Source organism: Ochlerotatus camptorhynchus, unplaced genomic scaffold (assembly GCF_037179485.1).
Source record: "Ochlerotatus camptorhynchus isolate MF236.1 unplaced genomic scaffold, CSIRO-AGI_Acam_v1.1 ptg000094l, whole genome shotgun sequence".
NCBI classification, from domain to species: domain Eukaryota; kingdom Metazoa; phylum Arthropoda; class Insecta; order Diptera; family Culicidae; genus Ochlerotatus; species Ochlerotatus camptorhynchus.
Window position 1 is genome coordinate 3,456,239 of NW_027040584.1, and position 20,448 is coordinate 3,476,686.

Consider the following 20,448-nt stretch of genomic DNA (forward strand, 5'->3'; position numbering starts at 1 on the left):
CCATATCCAGAAACCATTGATCACAGTCACCGTTGCGTTGCTTGGTTGGTTGGTTGGTTGGTTGCCGGGTGACTGCATTCGTCATATGGCTGCGGGGGTGCGCCTAGCTTTGCACTAAATAAAATGTTTTCGAATCGTGTCGCCATCCTTCGCGGAATTTGTAAACTTGACGTAATTGGTTTAAAATAACCGCACTGACGATTCTCGACAGAGTGCAGACACTTGGAACGCCTACGTGCCGTAGAATACGCCTTTGGCTTCTCCCGATGAGAAACCCCTCGACGATGAAGACCTGACGTGGCCGATGCATTCGAAATTAGGTAGATCACCAGCACGCCCCGTAGTTGGAGTGTCTAATGAACTTTGAGGTTAAGGCTGCTAGAATTGCCCAAGGGGGAACAATCAAGTAGCAGAATTTATTGCGAACTTAGAACATTGACACAGACTCCTGAACGATGTGCGACGGGGGCGATCGTACGTATGATCAACAACGCAGGTTGAAGTCATTCTGGTTGTAGACCAAGTACCAATCGGTCGGCATCATTAGCCGATGAATGAAACCGAATCAAGATTAGCCGTTCCATTTGTTCCGGCGCCCACCCGAAAACTTTCCGAAACCGATTCTTGCTGCGATCATCAAAGCCATCTACGATTTCATCGCCGAAACCATAAATTGCTCTCTTTCTCTAACTCTCTTTTGTCCGTCTTTCCAAAGTAAATTATTTTATGACTCGCATGCTCGCTCGAATCGGTCCACCACAACCTGTTGGATTAATTTCTCCTTTCTCCGGCTGTTGGTCATCAACACCAAAACAAAAAATAACTTTACGATTTCAATTTTTTGCAAACTCGATCGACAACACGCGAGGGATGACTCTCCCACTCTGATCGAACACCACGTCTTCGACCAGCCAGCCAGCGCTATAATTTTATTTTCGCTTATAACTCAACATTTATTGACAGAAGGCGATTGCCTTTTTTGTACTGGATCGCATTTTAAGGCCTCTCGCGGTCGATCGACAGACTGTTGTTTTGTGTGCTAAATGATCGTTGCGCACCAAGCGCACCTACGCATCATCTGCCATAGCGGCTTATGAATTTAATATTTATTGGATTCATTTTGGTGAGTTCCGGCAGGTACCCTACTGTTGAGCGAGAGAATTGGTGCCCCGATCGCTGAGATACCGCGATCGTGAGGGTGAGTTGCTTTTCCGTGAGAGCAATTTCTTTTATTAGTGAGAGAGAAAGAGAGAGAGAGAGAGTGAGCGCGCCGTCGTTCTCATTCTCTTTACGTGCTTCCGTCCGTCGATCGGATCTCAAATGCGTTGGTTGCGACTGGAAGAGTTCGATTAGCTACTAGCGGCACTAATGGGATGTGGTGGCGTGGTGGTCTTTTAAGTGAGTAATATATTGTAGTTAGGTGTAGGAAATCTTTAATTTATTGCCTTTAAATTCAACAGAGGCTTCGATAATTGGTCTTTTCAATGTCTGTTATGGGTCAAACTAGTTCAAACCATTTCTGACATGCCTTAGAAAGGATAGCCATTAAACTCATTCATAAATCCACACCAATTTTGGTGCTCCAAGCGCTCTGGAAATTTCCGAAACTTAAAGATCTCGTGACAACTCCGGAAAGATATACCAAACCCCGCAAACTATTCCATGAGCTGTCAAAAATCTCAACACTCCACGATCTTTAAAAATCAGTGGTTCTCAAACTTTCATCGATTGCGAATCTTATTGAAAGATTCTATTAATTCGCACCTGAATGCTGAATACAGTATGCCGAAATGCCGAAACAATCTTCAAAACGCATACCAGCTAGAAATTTGCCAAATAGCCTTAAAGCAGTGTTTCTCAATCTATGGGTCGCGGGCTGTCGTTAGATAAGTCGCAGGAATTCAGACAATTTGGTCATACGTTTGTGAATTTTTCTGTAGAAGTTAACAGAATTTATAATCTGGAAGGAATAATCAAAGTTGAGCTACAGCTCAACTAGGGTATGTGAGCTAGTTATGGCACTAGTTAGCAAGCATGTTTATTTGGTTTTTAAATTTTATAAAATATAAACCGTCATATTTTGTAGCAAATTAGACCATATAATTAAAGTTCAAATCTTATTGAGTAATAACACGGTGTACAATCTGTTAAATTTGCATCACAATAATTTTATTAATCGATTTTTAACTTCTATCTCCAGTCCCAGTTTTAACATCAGTAGGGGTGCTTCAGTTTCTGGCCGTAGTGATAATTTCAACGGAGCATTCTCCCATTGCTAATATGTGCAATTAAATCACGCTGGTCTTGACACAAATTCAATCTCTCAAAAACTGCCATCATGAACTTGGAAACCATGTGAGATATATATTATTATTATGTCATAAGTTAACCAGTCAATGTAGGGGAAATGTCTCTAATGTTGGCCTATGGATCTAAGATTGGGCCCATCGCTAAAAATCTGCTATTTATCAATTTTATCTAGATGAACGCGTTATTGGGACGTTACTAATGGATATTTTTGGTTGCTATTGAAAATTTAGTTGTTTGCTGAATTTATGTATGGGCCCAAATTAGGGACACTTAGGCCGACATTACCTGCATTTCTCCTAGTTTGATTTTTTTTTGAGTCGTATAAGTAGTAAAGGTTGAACACGAAAAAATCCGGACACATTAAAAACGCTGCCATTAAGGCATTTTTTGAGTAAAATTTTTCAAAATTTCACTGAATCAAGATAAGAGTGTATGGAATCACAGTAGACATTGGTTGTCAGGACAAGTTCATTTGTTTACATCAAGGCTTCGACAGAGCAAGCACGTCGCGATTCGATCTTGTACGCTTGAAACTCGGTTGACTGGAAGGGTGCCCCGGGAGAAAGTAAAATAAAAAGAAGTCGAAATTCCTCCAAAAGTTCCTTGTCTGGCAAGCAATCTGCAGTTGTGGGCTGAAAAGCGAAACTTTCGTTACTTCTGGGACCATAAACCAGTAAATTTACCAGGAGGAGTGCCTAAGGAAGAGACTACTTACTGCCTTTTCTGGATCAGAATGAGGTGGATTGCCTATTCTGGCCGGACTTGGCAAGCTGGCCTGAGAAGTGCATATTGAAGAAAAATTATGGAACTGCAATTTACCTGAAGGTTTTCAAGCGGAAATGGAATTTGGAAGCCAAACAAGTGGGAATAGGGCTCGTGCAATAGATGATGGGCCGTGTACAAAGAAAAGTTCGAACAATGGCCTATGGTAAAAAGGAAGACTGAAAGGAAGACTATGGTAAAAAGGAAGACTGAAAACAATAAGCATAATACCTACAAATTTACAGTTGTTACAATGAACTAATAAAAATAAAACGTATTTTTAAAATCCTACAAGATTTTCGTGTATGGATTTTTTCGTGTTCAACCTGTACAATGCGAGAAGATGCGTAGGTCATGGCTCTTGTGTGACATTATTATGTGTGGGATGATTGAAATAAGCAGAAAGATAATTTTCTTGAACACATAATATTGCAGAAAATAGGAATGGAGCCTGGACTTTTGAATTGGCTTCAATCATACCTAACACATCGTAAACAAATAGTTCGCTTTCAAAATAAACTTTCAGAGCCAATTTCAGTCACCTCTGGGGTACCCCAGGGTTCTCATTTAGGCCCACTTCTTTTTATTTTGTACATAAACGACATTTCCTACATACTTAAAAAAATAAAATTGCTTGTATATGTAGACGACATGAAGCTCTTTATGGAAATAAGTAATTCTAGCGATGCAGAAGAATTCCAGAATGAAATCAATATATTCCACACCTGGTGTAGTAAAAGTCTACTTCAACTGAACGTAAAAAATAGTACTGCAATAGCATTTAGCAGAAAAATTGAAACACCGCATATTGAAATATCATTAGGCAACCAAATAGTAGAAAAAAGCAAAATTGTAAGAGATCTAGGTGTAATCCTAGACTCCAAACTAACTTTTATAGAACATTATAATACTATCATTAGTAAAGCAAACAGAATGCTAGGCTTCATCAAAACGTTCAGTCATAATTTCGAAGACCCATACACTATTAAGCTTTTATATACCACATATGTAAGGCCAATTCAGGAATACTGCCACCTAGTATGGAATCCATACATTTCCATACACGAAGAACGCATAGAATCTGTCCAAAAACAATTCCTTTTATATGCTTTACGTAAATTGAATTGGACTGCATTTCCATTACCATCTTATGAAGCGCGCTGCATGCTCATCAATATACAAACACTTAAGGAGCGCCGCCAATTTGCAATGCTTTTCTTCATCAACGACATTATTTCAATGCGCATAGATTCGGCAGAAATTCTCGCACAATTAAATTTTTACACACCTTGTCGATATCTTAGAACACGGAATTTATTTTCAGAAACATCGTACAGAACAAACTATGCAAAAAATAGCCCAATCAATCGAATGATGCGCCTATATAATTTGCATTGCGGAACTATTGACATCACTATGTCCAAGCAGCAAATAAAAACTAAGCTAAAACAGAATAGAATTAATGCATAGTATGTAAGTAAACATTGTAATAATTATTGTATGTAGTCTACACTGGCTTGACGAAATGGAAATAAACTCTAATTATGCTCCTATTGTCAAAAAAAAATAACGATCTCCTCGTTTAAACACACATAGGGGAAATGGCTCTAATGTTGGCCTATTGGCCTATGAAATTGGGCACATCGCTAGAAATCTGCTATTTATCAATTTTATCTAGATGAACGCGTCATTGGGACGGTAGTAATGGATATTTCTGGTCGCTATTGAAAATTTAGTCGACCGCTGAATTTGTGAATGGGCCAAAAATATCCCCTATATAGAATTTTTAATCCGCCACTGTTGGTGTCTATTTAGATTGTCCTTGAGTTTTCAGAGGGGGATGCGTGACCCAAAACTGTATCTTGCAAAGGACATGCAGTCACGTGACGACCTCCCTTCAGTGGCTCGTATCCGAAGGTATCGTCTTAAATGCTACAAATCTTAATAAAATAACAGGCCAGGGCACTGAGCAGTTAATCTTGGTGTTGTTAACACCGTTGGCATGCAGTTAAATGTTCAGAGCGATGCATTCTAGTAGCTTTTACTTCTCAGCAACGTCCAGCGCACTGCGCACATTTTCAACACGAGCAGCCTCCATCAGCGGCATAGCAAATGGTTTACTTTCTAGTCAGATCGGTGGAGCCCAGTGAGCATTGTCTATTTTTATCAATTACCAAGGAGTTGAAATGGAGGACATTTAATTTGAGGTTTGGAGATTAAGGAGGACAATGATTCCTTTTCTTAACATTAAAGGAGGACAATGAGTTTTTATCAAACGTTTTAATAACATATGCGCTATCACAAAATTAAAGATTTGCTAAGGTTTAGCCTTTCTACCACCAACGTATAGAGTGCGCCAGGCAAGATCGAGGGGAAACGTCAACCATCAGAATAAAGATTTTACACACGCAAATTAAAGAATTTGTCATTGAAAATTTTGCCAATATCCATCGGTAATTGTCTTATTTAACGATTTTCCACAGATCTGAACTGATTTGCATCTAAACTAGCTACACACAAGAAATCCGAAAGATCATAACCACTTAAGCATTATTCTAATTTTCAATTTTTCTGAACAAAAATATTACTTAACACCAGCAGGATTCTCCCAAAAACGATGAAGTATTAAATTTTTCAATTGTAGATCAGGTTTTGAAGCATCTCAGATGGATCAATTTATCAGGAATAGTGAAAAAGTGTTCCGCTTCGTATGTCACAACATAAGTTGTAGTCGTTATTTACCAATTCAATTCATCTTCTCGTTATACTTCTGAAAAATGCATCAAACTAGCCTTCATAATTCATTTTTGATACTTGGAAATGATCTAGCTGATTTGCATGAAAACTACATAATCGACCCGCAAAAGCAAAATAATCAAATTCAAGACCAACAATTGAAATGGCCTTAACTCCATTTTATAAACAAACCTTATAAGGCCATTTTCTCGCGAACCGAAACCTTCATTCGCAAACCTAAACCACAATCGGGTGGAGGAGAATTTTCCGTACCTTTCCATTATGTTGGTTTGCCTTTGCGGACTTCGGTTCGCGGGAAAATGGCCTTACAAGGTTTGTTTACAAAATGGAGTTAAGGCCATTTCAATTGTTGGTCTTGAATTAATGTTGGGCAAATGCATCAGAAAAACCCCACCGACCACGGCTGGGATTGAACCCAGACCCATTGGGGTGAGAAAGCAGTCACGCTTACCACTACACCACCAGCGCCGGCTCAAAACAGAGGCGATAATGAACATCCAGCCACGAATGAAGAAAAATAAAATTTAATGATGACCTCGATACTCAGAGGTTGCCTTGATCAAGAGAATGTTGTTATGTCAAAATTAAAATTAATGCAGGTCTATCTGTTGGTCTATCTGTTAAGGTTGTCTTCATTTTCAGCTATGTTGAGTGTAGAGAAAATGATTTTTATCACCACTAGCTAACGCCATTCCTTGCTGCAAGCAATGGAAATATTTACCTCATTTGACAAAACCCAGATAATCATAACGTTTGATTATTGAAAACAATCTGAATGAAGAAAAGAGACCTACTGCTGTCATGATTACCTGAGATTTGTCAAATAATGTTAATATTTACACCGATTGCATCGAAGAATAGGCTGTTTCGATGCACCACTAATGTTGAGTGCGCTGGGCGAAGGCGAAGGCGAATTTGAGAGCAAATGTCAACCAAACCGTTTGTTTACATCATAATTACAATTTACATCTCAAATTAACGGATATGTTTATGCATATCTTGCAAATTTACATCGGGAGTGGTCTTATTTTACTATTTTCCACAGATCTAAACTGATTTGCAGCTCAAATAGCCACACATTAAAATCCGGAAGATCGTAACCGCTGGGATAGTTTCATAAACCTTCATTTTTCTCAACCACAATATGTGGAAACACCAGCCGGAGCACTACAAAATGGATGCAGAAAACAAAATAGGGTAATGGATTGGACCTACTTATGACATTTTAACACTGCATCTTAAACGGTCTTTATTTATGCCAAGCTTAGCTGTAATATAACGATATGAAAATTGTGTGTTTGATGAAAAAGTTTACCTTTTAAATAATACTGAAAAATGATTTTTTTTTCAAAGTAGAATGTAATTGAAAAAAAATGTATCATGCTTGGACCTATTATATAAAGTGCAATTTGTGCAAACCAATCGACTCAGTTTGACGACAACTGAAAATGTCTAGGTATGTATGTGTGTGTAACGATATATTCATTAAGACATGTTTCTCGGTAACCACTAAACCGAATTCGACGCAACAGCTGCCAAATAAAAAGGTATTATGGTCCAATAGAGCAGAATTGGTCAACCGGTCCCGGAAATATGGCTGGAACATTCTCCGGTTTATATGGAACATGAGGCTAATTATGCCCTCAAACGAGTAAAACTCATCACAAAAGGGTTCAAAATCTAGTTCAATGGTAGTCATTTGGAGGCCCAGAGCCACATGTTTCGATACCCCCCGGAGAAGTGGCCACTATCTGACTATGGTCAAAAACCATCATGTGATACCTTAAATCAGATTAAAATTCAACAACCAGTTTAATGGCAGTTTTTATTAATAGCCAGGATCACGCTGGCCACAATCAGTCATTTTCCGGCAACCAGAGAAGTGGCCACCTACAGACTGCCCAAGTAACATTTTACGTTTTATGAAATACTACAAGGCTACTATAAAACAACATTCATAAAACCCTGGTCAAGACGGCTTTTAAAGGGCACATTTTCGAGGCACTTCAAGATTGATTTCCTGCAAAAAAAGTTATACGACGAAAGCATTGAAAACCAATTGAAATCCCTATCAAAACTACAATAAAAGCCATTTGCCATCAATACTTGTGCCATTTTCCTTTGACGCTTGCTAACCACATCATTCAAGATAAAAAGGGATACATAAATATCATCACATCTTGCCAAATTCATTGTTAAAAAATTATCTTTCAAAAATCTTCTTAAATTTCCTCATCTAATGAGAAAGAATTACCAAAATTATCAAAGCAGCTATCATTTTGTGGTCTATTTTAAGGTGACAGATTAAATCTAATGTGAAATGTGCTTCGAAAGATCGAAAAAAATAAGCCCGCCTTCGGAAATCGTTGATTTTACTTATTATTTTTAATTTAGGAAACAACGTATAGTTATGGTTTATATCAATCATTGCGTCCAGCCGAGATAATTTAATGATTTTTGGAATCTCTATTACTGCTCATTGATGAATTTATGAGATTAAAGTTATTTTCATGGAAAAACATCTTGAAAAACGAAGATAGTAGAAAAACAAATATAATAATCAGCAATTCCATAGAAAAAAATTATAGTGGGTCTCAGAATTTCATGAAAATTGGTATAGTTCTTCCTTATCAAAAAATATTAGACTCGTATTTTTTTATTGCGCCATTAGGGTGACCATTTCGGTGTTAGGGTGGTCCAAAAAATCATTTTTTTTTTCAAAAATGTCTTTTTTATATCGTACCTACGAGTGAGTGATATACCTACGAGTCTAAGCTGTAACTCATAGGTATATCACCTGTTCGTAAGCAATGACGTCACTTCAAACAGCTGTTTCAGGTAAATAGATGAATATTGCGAATAAATACAAACACCACCAAACATTTCCAAATGTCACTAACACCGCGAAGCCTATTGGGCTGGAGCTTATGTAAAAGTCATTGCCTACGAACGAGTGATATACCTATGAGGTATAGCTTGGACTCTTAGGTACTGATGCAACATGCAAAAAAAATTTGGCATTGCTGCCGTGTGGCATTTTTTCGCAACTTGTCATGGAAAAGGCCCTATGGGAGGAGTATTGAAACGAAACGCTTTAAAATTTGAGTATACGAAGGGAAAGGTAGGATCTGCAATGTTTAAAACTTGGTCTACGTGGTTTATGGACGGCCCGCAGGTTGAACTGAATGTTGCACCCAGCTTGTAAGTTACTCATAGATTTCATTATTCACAGCTGCTGTGACTCGATGGAGACGCATTGTGAACTACCTTGCGTCTTCATCGTTTCCATGCACGTGTGGTGCATATTAAACCTGTTCATTTTAAACGAAATGTTCGGAATGTAACGGGTCAACCGTGATTACTGTTTGTCATGTTAATTTGTACTTCTGTGTAAATTTTCAGCAAAATCGGTGATGATTTTGAGGTGCTTCAAGTTAATTTTATGTTTTTAAGGTAATTTACGGCTTACAATATTTGTATCTCGAGACTGAAATAACGAAAACTGCTGTAACAACTTTCATAGCAAAGCTTTATGTGTTATCTACCAACTTTGTGGCCAAAGGTTGACTATTCGAAGTGATTTTATTGAATTTTGACTTAGTTTCATGCTCGAAGATATCTTAAAATGTGAAGAATTTTAAAGTGTTTGTTCTACGAATTTTCCACCCGTATGATATAAAAATGTGTAGTGTACGGCATAATGTTCCTCATATTGTTCTAGAAGTTTCATTCCAACATAATTTTCGTGTTTATTTCATAGATTGAGAGATAAAAATCAGAAAAGAGGCCGTTTTAGCTAAAATTTACAAGACAACAGAACCAATAAAAGTCAATTAGATTGACAGAACATAGTTGCATTGCTTTTCAATGACGACCGATGACTGTTTCATTGATATATGATTTTTTCATAAATATGAATCCTCAGTAGACGTGTGTACACGTGGCATAAAAATTTATTTTCCATTGGCCAATTGTGAAAAAGCTATTTTGCTTTCATGAAATTTTATTTAATTTGGCCTTAATGAAGATAATTTGCAGACTGAATTGTATTTATCTGAGGCCATTTTGCTCGATCCCATGCCGTTTAGTTTTATGACGGCATTAATGGTGCCTGGAAAAAGTTAAACGTCATAATTTGTTTACATTTCGATGATTTTGTTGCGCGATTATTGCACATAACAGGTGCTTCTACTCCTGCGTTGGATCAACAAGTTGCGTGGCATCCTCGATAAGGGCGATTATCATCCATTGGAAGCAGTTAATCAGTAAGCGTATCTGAAGAACTTGGAACAGGAAGCTCAATCGTTCCCAAAAAGGTTCCCTTCTCCTGGATGATCCGAGGAAGTTAATGTGCGCTTGCTTGGATTTTTTGGAACAGTTGATCCTTTCGCCGAATGAAGCCACTGCTATGGTTCGGTAGACAGTCAGTTTCCAGCTGACTGACAGCTTCTGAAGGTTCCTGTCGGCAGTTTTCCACAGTCCCAGTTTGGAACTGATGCATGTTATTCCAATCATCACCGAAACGCGATTTCTGGAGAAGGTTGGTCTGTGCTTATTCAGATCGTGTCGCAAACGCCATTGACAATATTGTGGGTATTCCCATCAATTTTAAGCGTCTAATTTGACGGCTTCCAGTGCTTCGTGAACCGCATTCACTTCACTCTTTTCAGTCGACCTTTCTGTCATTGTTGACCGGTTTAGTCGGAGCTGCTGGGCCTCCCAGGAAGTTCTGAAATTGGATTCCTTTTCCCTTCCGTCGACAGAATCCCTAGAATTATCCCTCCTAGTATCGCTAGTATTTTTACTCGACTATCCTCCGGCATTTCCTTGTGATTCTGCCTTTAAAAGCTGCAATCAAATTATTCTTTTCTCTGTCTTTAGGCGGATACATATTTTTAGTTTATTTGTAAACAGTAGGGAGTTTTGTGATACACGTTATTGACGCCGAAAAGTAGTAATATATGCTTTTTGGTCCCGTTTGAAACCGAACGGTTTTATAATTGCTTATATGTATAGAGGCAATGGATGTAATGTCGGCCAAATGCCCCTAATCTGGGCCCATACATAAATTCTGCGATCGACTAAATTTTCAATAGCGACCAAAAATATCGGTACCTTCCCAATGACGCGTTCATCTAGATAAAATTGATAAATAGATTTTTAGCAATGGGCCCAATGTTTGATTTATAGAGCCATTTCCCCATTTCCCCTAATGATAAAATACCTTTATGGAGTATTTTGTCGTGGCGTGATTGACTAACTTAACGGTTTTATACATGGGTAGAGAGCTGCTTTAAATTCATTTTTAAAACCAGATCCGTTTTGACTTTATCGTCAGACTTTAAAAGGCTGTTAAAACAGCAAAATGCTGAACTACTTACCAAGAATGTGTTGCACTTTTAAATGCTGTATTTAAACTAAAAAGATTGCATATTGCCATTATAAAACAACAATACATCAGTGTGAAAAGCAAAAGGCTGCTAAATTGTTACTTGGGTGCGATGCCTCAAACCACATGAGAATTCATCTACAGGGTGCGTGACGAATTTTGCAGTAAATGGCATATTTGAGAAAAAATACACCAGTTAGTTATTCTAGCAATGAATTTTGTGCGATTTATTTTCTTTCGCAACATATGGAAGTTGTAAGTAAATTTATTCAAAAAAATTGCCTTCCCTTTCGACGACTGTAGTTAAACGCTTCCGGAAACTGCAGTATGCACGTTTTAAAATGTTTCGATCCATAGATGTCATCACTGCCTTGATTTTAGCTTTTAGCGACTTAAGTGTGGTGTGAGGGGTTCTATTGGTATCCCGTTGGACGACACCCTATACAAAATAATCCAACGGATTGATATCGGGACTGCTTGGGGGCCAAATTTCTTCCTCCCAAATCTACGAAATATTTGCCGTAAGCCATTTCTGTGCTTTATTAGCAGTATGAGCAGGTGCTCCGTCTTATCACTTTCCCAAGCCTTTTTTAATATTATACACTGTTCTTTCAGACATATTTACCGACCGAATTATTTCTTTCATGAATACTCCGGCGCGCAACAAAGCGACAACGGCTGACAGATTGCTCTCTTGTTTCGACATCTTTACGTTTACTCAACATTGTTTGTTTAAATCTTACACCTAACAGTATAAGCTATCCAGTGCTGCCAAATATATCTAAATCATGATCCACAAGCATGAGAACTTACTATTTGAAATTTACTGCAAAAATTCGTCACGCACCCTGTATTTCTTCTATCTTTGTTACTAGGAAAGTATACAGATTGTTCTGAGCTAACTGCTATCGCCAATAGTTGTTAAAATGTAACAAAACATTCCTCTTCTGGACGTTCTACAGTATGCCATGTTAATGAGCAAATTAGTTAAAAGTGGACCATTTTTAAAAACATGATTATTTGAAAAATTCCTAAAAAATATATGTTAATCATTGAAAAAAGCTCTTTTCTTTATAGCTATGAGCTTTTAGAAGAAGTTTCTTAGAATATATGGACTAAATTAGCGCTAGTAAAAATAGGTCCAACCATGATTCATTTTTGGGTGGGTCCAACCAAAATTCATTACCATATTCCAAGTGGATGATGGTTTCAAGGACCTGCGACAGATAAATTAATCAGGAAAAGTGAAAATATTTTCCTCTTCCTATGCTTCACGGCGTAAATTTACGCCCTCATCACTCTTTTGAGGGTTCCCCTATTCACTACCAGCGGCTGAAGCGATCGCTTAGTTTCTATTGGATTCGCCTATAGGATTTTCGTCATTCTACGGATGAAGACAGAAATAATGGACTCATTAGGAGCGCTTCTTTTGTTTTGAGAACAATGAGTGCAAATATTCATGTAACTCGCTCGTAGAGGCTTTGTTTTGTACCTTATGAGCTAATGCATCGAAACAAACGCATTATTGATTTGTTTACGGCGAAATCTTTTGTATTATTGACGTTTTCTGCTCGATAGAACGGAAATGGGTGATTACGACGAAGTAGCGTTCTACCCTATGCCCAAGGAAGTAGAGAAATTTTCCAACCTGAAAGAGTCCCTCGACCGTACCGGGTAGTACCGTGCCTTTACTCACTAGGTTAGCTGAGGCCCCAATATGTGTTTCCGTTCAGCCAGTAGAATCTCCATTCAAACATTTTAACAACAGCCACCGCTAACTACTGCCCAACGGTACGGTAGTAGGTCAATAATTAAACTGAGAGGCTGTTTGCTCAATGCATCGAAACGTCAAATTACGTGGCGTCAAAGATCACGCGTCGATCATCGAGGAATCAGTCGAGTCGCTGATGGTCAGCCCGCACATCCATAGCCATATATAACCATTAAGCCTACCAAGCAATAAAAGAATGTTGCAGACGGCCCGACGGGACGGATGAACGGAGTGGTAGAAACGATCCCATGTACCTAAAGACGTGAAGGGAGTGTTTTGTGGGGAGAGGGGGGGGGGGATACGATACTTTTGTGACTAAATACACGAACGATTCGGAGTCGCCGGGAAGGTCGTCCCTGATCCGACTGGAGTTAAAAAGAGCAACGATGTGCGCCTATGTGGAAGGTGAACCGTACCTCCCTAAATGGAAATCACACTCGTGAGAGATGTTGAAGGAGGAATCGATCGACTACGACGACGATGAAAGGGACACAGCAGATAAACGGAATTGAGCCGTACGCTTATGGATTATGGGCTTCTCTTATTTTTTATTTATGGCGATTCGCACTTTGTCGCTTCCTCGGAAATCGGTCACCTGTCATACGGTAAACGGTAAACGCAGTGAATATGGGCTTTAGTCGGCAGAGTCTCCGCAAGGACGGGATGCAATTGCGAACGGTGAAGGTGACATTCACATGGACTTGTCGATGCGGACAATTTGGTTGCATAACTGAAGGTTCGGGTGAGTGTCAATTGCAATTTCGAAAGGATTTATTGTTATGGAGAACGGCAATACAAGACTGTTGGCTTGAGGCTGTGGTGGTGAGAATTTTAGTTTGAATTTCAAAAGCTTTTTCTGAAACAAAATAGTCTCAGGAAAATCTAAATCAACAATGTGTAGTTATAGGAATTACTTACTACAGTAACCCGCTGTTTCTCGGGTATCCTTCAACGAATTACGCTGTTTTTTTGTATGTGATTAGTGTCAATCATAAACTAGTTATCTACTAAAATAGCTCAATTATATGAAGGCTAACGCATATATGGAGGGGCTACTGTACATACTTTTACACCTACCAATGATAAAATTCAAACTCCTCCCATAATTTTCTCAAACGGTGAAATGTAAAAACTCAATGGACATTTCTCGGACCACACAACTTAATAGCACTTGCTCAGCCGATCCGGCAAAGGTCGTAAATAAATCACGGAAAAAAACACGGTAGCCCAAGCGTAGCCTTAATTAAGCCTTCATTGCAATCTGCAATCATATGCCACACGTTTCTATAGCAACGCTTTCCTCACCTCTCCATCAGCTTCATCAGCCGGACACACAATAAAAAAAAAGTTGCATTTTAATCCATCCCACACATTCCTGTTTGTAATGCAAAATCAAGCTTGGTACTCACCATTTTCCGCAGCAAATCCTCATCTTTGATCGTGGTGACGTCGACGTACGACGATGCTACCTGCGAAGCCATCGTCTTATCTCGTTACTGTTGTTCGAATTCCAGAAGCAGCACTGCCAATAATCTTCACCGCTCACGCGACACTGCTGGCTTTTATCTGTGTTCTTGGTTCTTCACTTTTCAAGATTGAACAAACAAACAAATCAGGAGAAAAAATATTGGCGCGCGTTCGGGTTCCGTCACAGAGCTTGGACGTTTTTATAACTCCTATTTTTTTTGCCAACCGTCACTTCACCTTAATTATTCGAAGACCACGCTGCTCAGGCTACTGGTCTTGAAAGAGAGTAAGCGCACTTCAGTTCCGAAACAGGAATGTGTGAATCTGTAAATAAAGCAAAATAAGGAGTTTTTAATTTCGTGCCAATTGGGGGGACCGGCTGCAGACTAATTAGTTTGTCGCCATGGCTGATGGATAATTAGCATGTTTTGTGGATTCTCAGAGTGTGCAGTGTGCACTTTTAATGGCCATGGCAAGAAATTGAATGGTTGGGTGATCGGACGGAAAAGGATGTCATTGAAATGAAACGGATGCATTTTTTCAATAAACAACTTGAATTGCTTGTGAGTAAGATTGACCAATATGACTATTGATTTTTTTTTTGTGAAACGTTGTTGACCTATTTCAATCGAATTTACGAACTTGGTCAACTTCTCGCAACTGACCAGAACTCTGTGTAACTCCAGGTTTTATGATAATTGAGCATTTGAGAAAAAGAGATTGCAACACTATGTTAATCTGGTTAATCAGTCAGCAAGTTAGATTGACCGGCGGTGTAGTGGAGAGAGATTCTGTACCAACAATTGACAATTTTCACCCAAATCGAAGAGGGTCGAGCTAGATCGTTTGCTCAGGCAGCTATGGAAACGTTTAATATTTAGAAACTTTTTCTATAGAAACTTCTATAAGAGGCCTATTCTAGACGCTTGCTCGTCGCTTCACTCGTCTGACATAAAAAAAATTGGTGGGGTTGTGTATAAGAAACGACCGCATGGTTGACGTAGACTACGTTAAGCTGTGTAGTGAAATTCTCGTGCATTCTCGTCCTATGATTTCGATCCTATGTACATATTTTGGGAAAAACTTGAAGTTCCAGTAACTTTGTTATAAGTTTTGTGAGAGCTGATATCTGTACTCCTGAAATTTTTATGTGGTAATGAGATTGATCCTCAGCGATTCAACTTCAAAACGCTAAAAATAAATGCACACACAAAAACGGAGTGCACAATTTTGCATCAATGTTATGCAACATTTCATAGTTGATCGAGATGATATCAATTAGCCCAATAAGTTCTCGGTACATCTTTTATCTACCGATTGAACAAATAAAAAAAATACTAAGGCTGTGTTCCATTTGGAACATTTTCACTTAGATTTGACACTTCGAAAATAAATTAAGATGTTCGAAAATCCCTCTGTTGTAGATCGGCCGATTTTCGAGAAAGCGTCTGTCAAATTGATTCCTTGTAGGTTTATTTGAAAATTTACCATCTGTCAAATTTAAGTAAAAATTCATCAAATGGAACACAGCCTCAATAACTTGAGCACAGAATGTTTTCTTGTTGTGTTTGTCGTATTATTTAGATGCTAGATAAAAACTTCTTTTATCAATGTGTGTGCTGAAAATACCTGGGCCGAGTGGATTCCAGGAGAAAGTCGACGAAGAGAATCTTGTCAGTGTTACTTAGGACCTAATGCAATGTGCAGCTTGAATTGTTTCGCTTAACTGTAGCAATGTAAACAGAAAATCGATGAAGAGAATCGAACATTACAAGTGGGCCCTTTTGAACGCTGACTGACTGTCGAATTTCAGAACCTAGCACTGAAAAAAACTCGACGGTACCTCTATTTATGCTAAGAGATAAGCATTGCAAGTCCCACCTACTTGAAGGATTATGCAATCGAACGGCTTGCTATGCCTCACCCTCATCAGCAAAAAAAAACTGGGGTTGTATAAACCGTTCTATAGCATAATTTTCCAAGTAGGAGGAACTTTCATAGCTAATCTAAGAGCCGAGGTAAAAAGGTAAAAATAGAGGTACCGTCTGATAATTTCAGTGCACTCAACACGCTGATTGGCGATCTCTCATCGCTGGGCGTTGCAGCTGAGTTTAAGCTCGGCAGGATCGGCACCAAGGTGATGCTGCGAACAAAAGCGGAGTACGAAGTGGTCGTGAAATATCTGAAGGATTCCAAGGCGGAATTCTTCACGCACGACATCCCCGGTGAGAAGCCCTTCAAGGTAGTCATCAGGGGTCTACCAAACTTCGACCCCAAGATTGTTGAAGCTGAAATCAACCGGTACAAGCAAGCCCCAATCGCTGTATTCCGAATGACAAGGAGAGACGATAACGTGAAGACGTACCCGGATTGCCTCTTCCTGGTGCACTTCCAGAAAGGGACGGTGACTCTCAATGCGCTGCAAGCCATCCAATCGATCTACTCCATCATCGTACGATGAGAGCCATACCGTGGCGGCCATCGTGACGTAACGCAGTGCCAGTGGTGCCTCAATTTTGGACACGGTATCCGCAACTGCAACATCAAGCCACGTTGCAGCAACTGCGCTCAAGAACACGCCACTTCCAACTGCCCTGCGGATGGAGAAGTGGCGTTAAAATGCGCCAACTGTGGTGGTGCACATCAAGGTTCCGACAGACAGTGCTCCAAACGCGAGGACTTTAAACGCATCCGAAAACAGGTGGCTACTAACAACCAACCAGGACGCAAGAAGGACAAAGTCCCGGCATTTCGGACGGACGATTTCCCGCCGGAGGATTTCGTGCTCCTCAGCAAAGGCAAGCGAATTCGCGGGTGCATCCCGCTCAAGCAACTTCCGGTGATTCTGCTGACCAAAGCTCTCCATCCCCCCTGGATTCTGGAGACAACCAACAGCGCAAAAAAAACAACCCAGATCTGTTCTCAGCCGATGAACTAATGGAAATTTTCGTCAACATGTCCGGTGCTCTTCGTAAGTGCCGCAATAAGCCCGAACAGATCCAAGTGCTCGGTAAGTTCATCATCCAGTATGGCATCTAAACCGCTAACTATCGTCACCTGGAATGCTTGCTCTGACCACAACATTATCCGGCTTGATCGCACCAGCTCCAGGGGGGGGGGGTGTTGCGGTCGTCGTCAAGAAAGGAATAAAATACCACACTCTGTCCCATATCCGAACCTCTATCATCGAGGCCATTGGTGTGGAGGTGGAGTCGTCGACTGGATACGTGCAGTTCATCGCCGTCTACTGCCCTCGACAGTGTGCTGCCAGCAGTGGACTAGCGGCTAAATTTAAGAAGGACCTGTCCACCATCACCCGTACCGCTTCCCGCTTCGTAGTTGGAGGAGATCTGAATGCTCGCCATGAGGCCTGGCGGAACTACCAGCAGAACCAGAACGGTCGTCTCCTGTTCGACCACTCACAGCATGGGCTGTACTCCGTTTGGTTTTCGGATGAGCCAACATTCATCTCACCGGCGGGCAACCCATCGACGCTAGACCTGTTCCTGACAAATATCGGCTTGTCCAAGCCGGTAGCCTTGAACGAACTCAGCTCCGACCACCAACCGGTGTTGGCTGAACTGAGCTGCAACGTGGCTCCTGCTTCAAGCCTGCGCAAGGACTACCATCGCGTAAACTGGGCCCAGTTTGGACGCGTGGTAGACAGGCACATCATCGACAACCCGCCGCTTGACACCGTGGAGGACATCGACCGAGCGTTGGAGGGACTCCACCAAATAGAACAAATCGTCCAACATAACACTAATTGATTATGTCATTGAGAAAAATCGTCCAATGTAACATGTCCGATGTACAACTTGACTAGTCAAAACGTCCTATGTGGTTTTTGCTATATTGTAGCTCAAATTCAATTCAAATCAAAATTGTGATTTTACCATTTCTACTGAATTTTCAACGTTATTATTCACTGACTACATTGAAAATAGTATTGCAAAATGTATTGTTTCTAAACAGTTAAAATAATAATCTGTCGAACTTCAACTTCGGTTTTCTCAAAATGGTGGATATGTTACATTGGTCTGTTTGAAAAGTGACGCGAGATTTGTAGTTTTCATTCAGGTAAGGAGCGCTTGCGCTATCAAGGTGGCTAATCTCGACGGGAGCGACGCGCAAAGTTCGAGGTGCAAAACTCGAACGCTGCGCACTTGAAAGGAACCGCCTTCCTACTGCTGCTACCTGCTTACCCACCGTCCGAAGTAAAAATGAGTTGAGGCACTTTTTTTTTTTTTTTTTTTTTACTTAAACGATCTACATTTCTTAAATTTGTGTGGTTTACATGTATAACTTATCAAGTGACACAGATGCGTCTTTTCAACTTTAGTTCCTGTGAAATTTCAATTATTATTAATTACAGTTCCTAGTCCTATCAGGCCTGTTTTAGAGAATGACCACCTTGGTGGGATTGGTTTGTTTGAAAATTTGAAAAAGGAGACTACTTATAACTACTATTTACAACTATGTGAGTTGAGGCACATAAGCAGCGCTGTTTTATAACTTTTCAGATTCAAGTAGCACGATGTGCAACCAAATGGTACTCGATTATCACGACTGTGTTTGGGGAGAACGTTTATTTCATGAAAATAGTGATAAAATTACCACTTTTTATTTGTACATTTTTAAAACAGTTTTTTTTTCATTTTCTTTGCTCGACTGTCGAGCTGTTTAGTCCGTATGTTTCGCTCGAGATCTCGTTTCGATTTTGTTTCGTTTTGTGCTGTCGCGTTGCGCCGTGGAAGTGTCCCCACCTTCTCGCGTTCTGGCAAGTTTACTTGAACTTGCAAACACGAAACAAATGGTGCGTAAATGGGCCAATGAGTCAGCAGCGGGCCCTTCAAAGAAGGTCCAAAATCCGGGACCTGTTTCAGGTTATCATCAGTTGGGAGCATTACAAACCCCAACATCGTGATGTTACCCAGTGTACGAACTGCCTCTCCTATGGCCATGGCACCAAAAACTGCCATATGAAGACAAACTGCGGCAAGTGTGCTGGAACTTACTCAACTGCGTCCTGTAAGCAAGTTGATGACATTGAGCCAACGTGTGTCAACTGCGGTGGAAACCATCAAGCCTCCAATCGCGGATGTCCCAAGCGAGTGGAGTTCATTAATATCCGTTGGAAGGCTACAATCAACAACCAGGTCGGTCGCCTCCGTAATCATCGTTCGCCTCCTGTACTCACGGAAGACCAGTACCCAGCTCTCCAGCCCCATCGACATGTTCCGAACCTAGCCCCGCTTCCGCTCAACAACCAACAAGCCAACCCTGCGAGTATCCAAATGGTTCACAACAGTCGGAAAGTTCAGCATCGTCTCGCTGCTGTTGCGGCCCAGCCAATTCCAGGTTCATCCACCGCCCCTGGCTTATCATACGCTGCTGCTGTCTCAGGTGAACCTGTCGACGTTTCTCCGTTCACCTCGGAGGAACTTGTGACGCTCGTGGCCGAGGTCATTATCATCATGCGCACCTGCAAGACTCGACCTGAACAGCTACACTAAGTATGGACCGTGAAGCCATCAAGATCGTAAATTGGAATGCTTGCTCCTTGAAGAGCAAAAACATCGAGTTTGTTGACTTTCTCAACGAACGGCAAATCGACATAGCCGTCATCACCGAGACACACTTGAAGCCTGAGCTGAACGTCTTCCTTCCCGACTTTCGGCTCGTAAGGCTTGACCGCACCAGCTCCGGGGGAGGGGGAGTGGCCATCGCTGCAAGGCGGAACATCAGCTGCCGGCTACTACCAAGCTTCCAGCTGAAAATTATCGAAGCCATCGGAATTGAGGTGAGCACATCGCTTGGTCCAATCACCATCATCGCGGTCTACTGCCCCAAGCAAACCAACATTAGGGACGGCTCGGCCGCAGACCTGCGAAGAGACATCATCAAGCTAACACGACGGCGGCAAAATTTCGTCATCGCTGGCGACCTGAACGCCAAACATCAAGCCTGGGGCAATAGTCGGCGAAATCAG

The 20,448-nt window shown here is 40.6% G+C and overlaps 1 protein-coding gene across 1 annotated transcript in view; it reads right to left on the reverse strand.

Moving 5' to 3' along the window:
- Nucleotides 1-20,448, reverse strand: part of LOC135698732 (mucin-2-like) — a 133,323-nt gene that overhangs the window by 105,012 nt on the left and 7,863 nt on the right. The window contains exon 2 of the mRNA XM_065218820.1: nucleotides 14,399-14,780. Within this exon, the coding sequence (XP_065074892.1) occupies nucleotides 14,399-14,470 (72 nt within the window). The 5' untranslated portion in view covers nucleotides 14,471-14,780. The remainder of the gene's footprint in view (nucleotides 1-14,398; nucleotides 14,781-20,448) is intronic.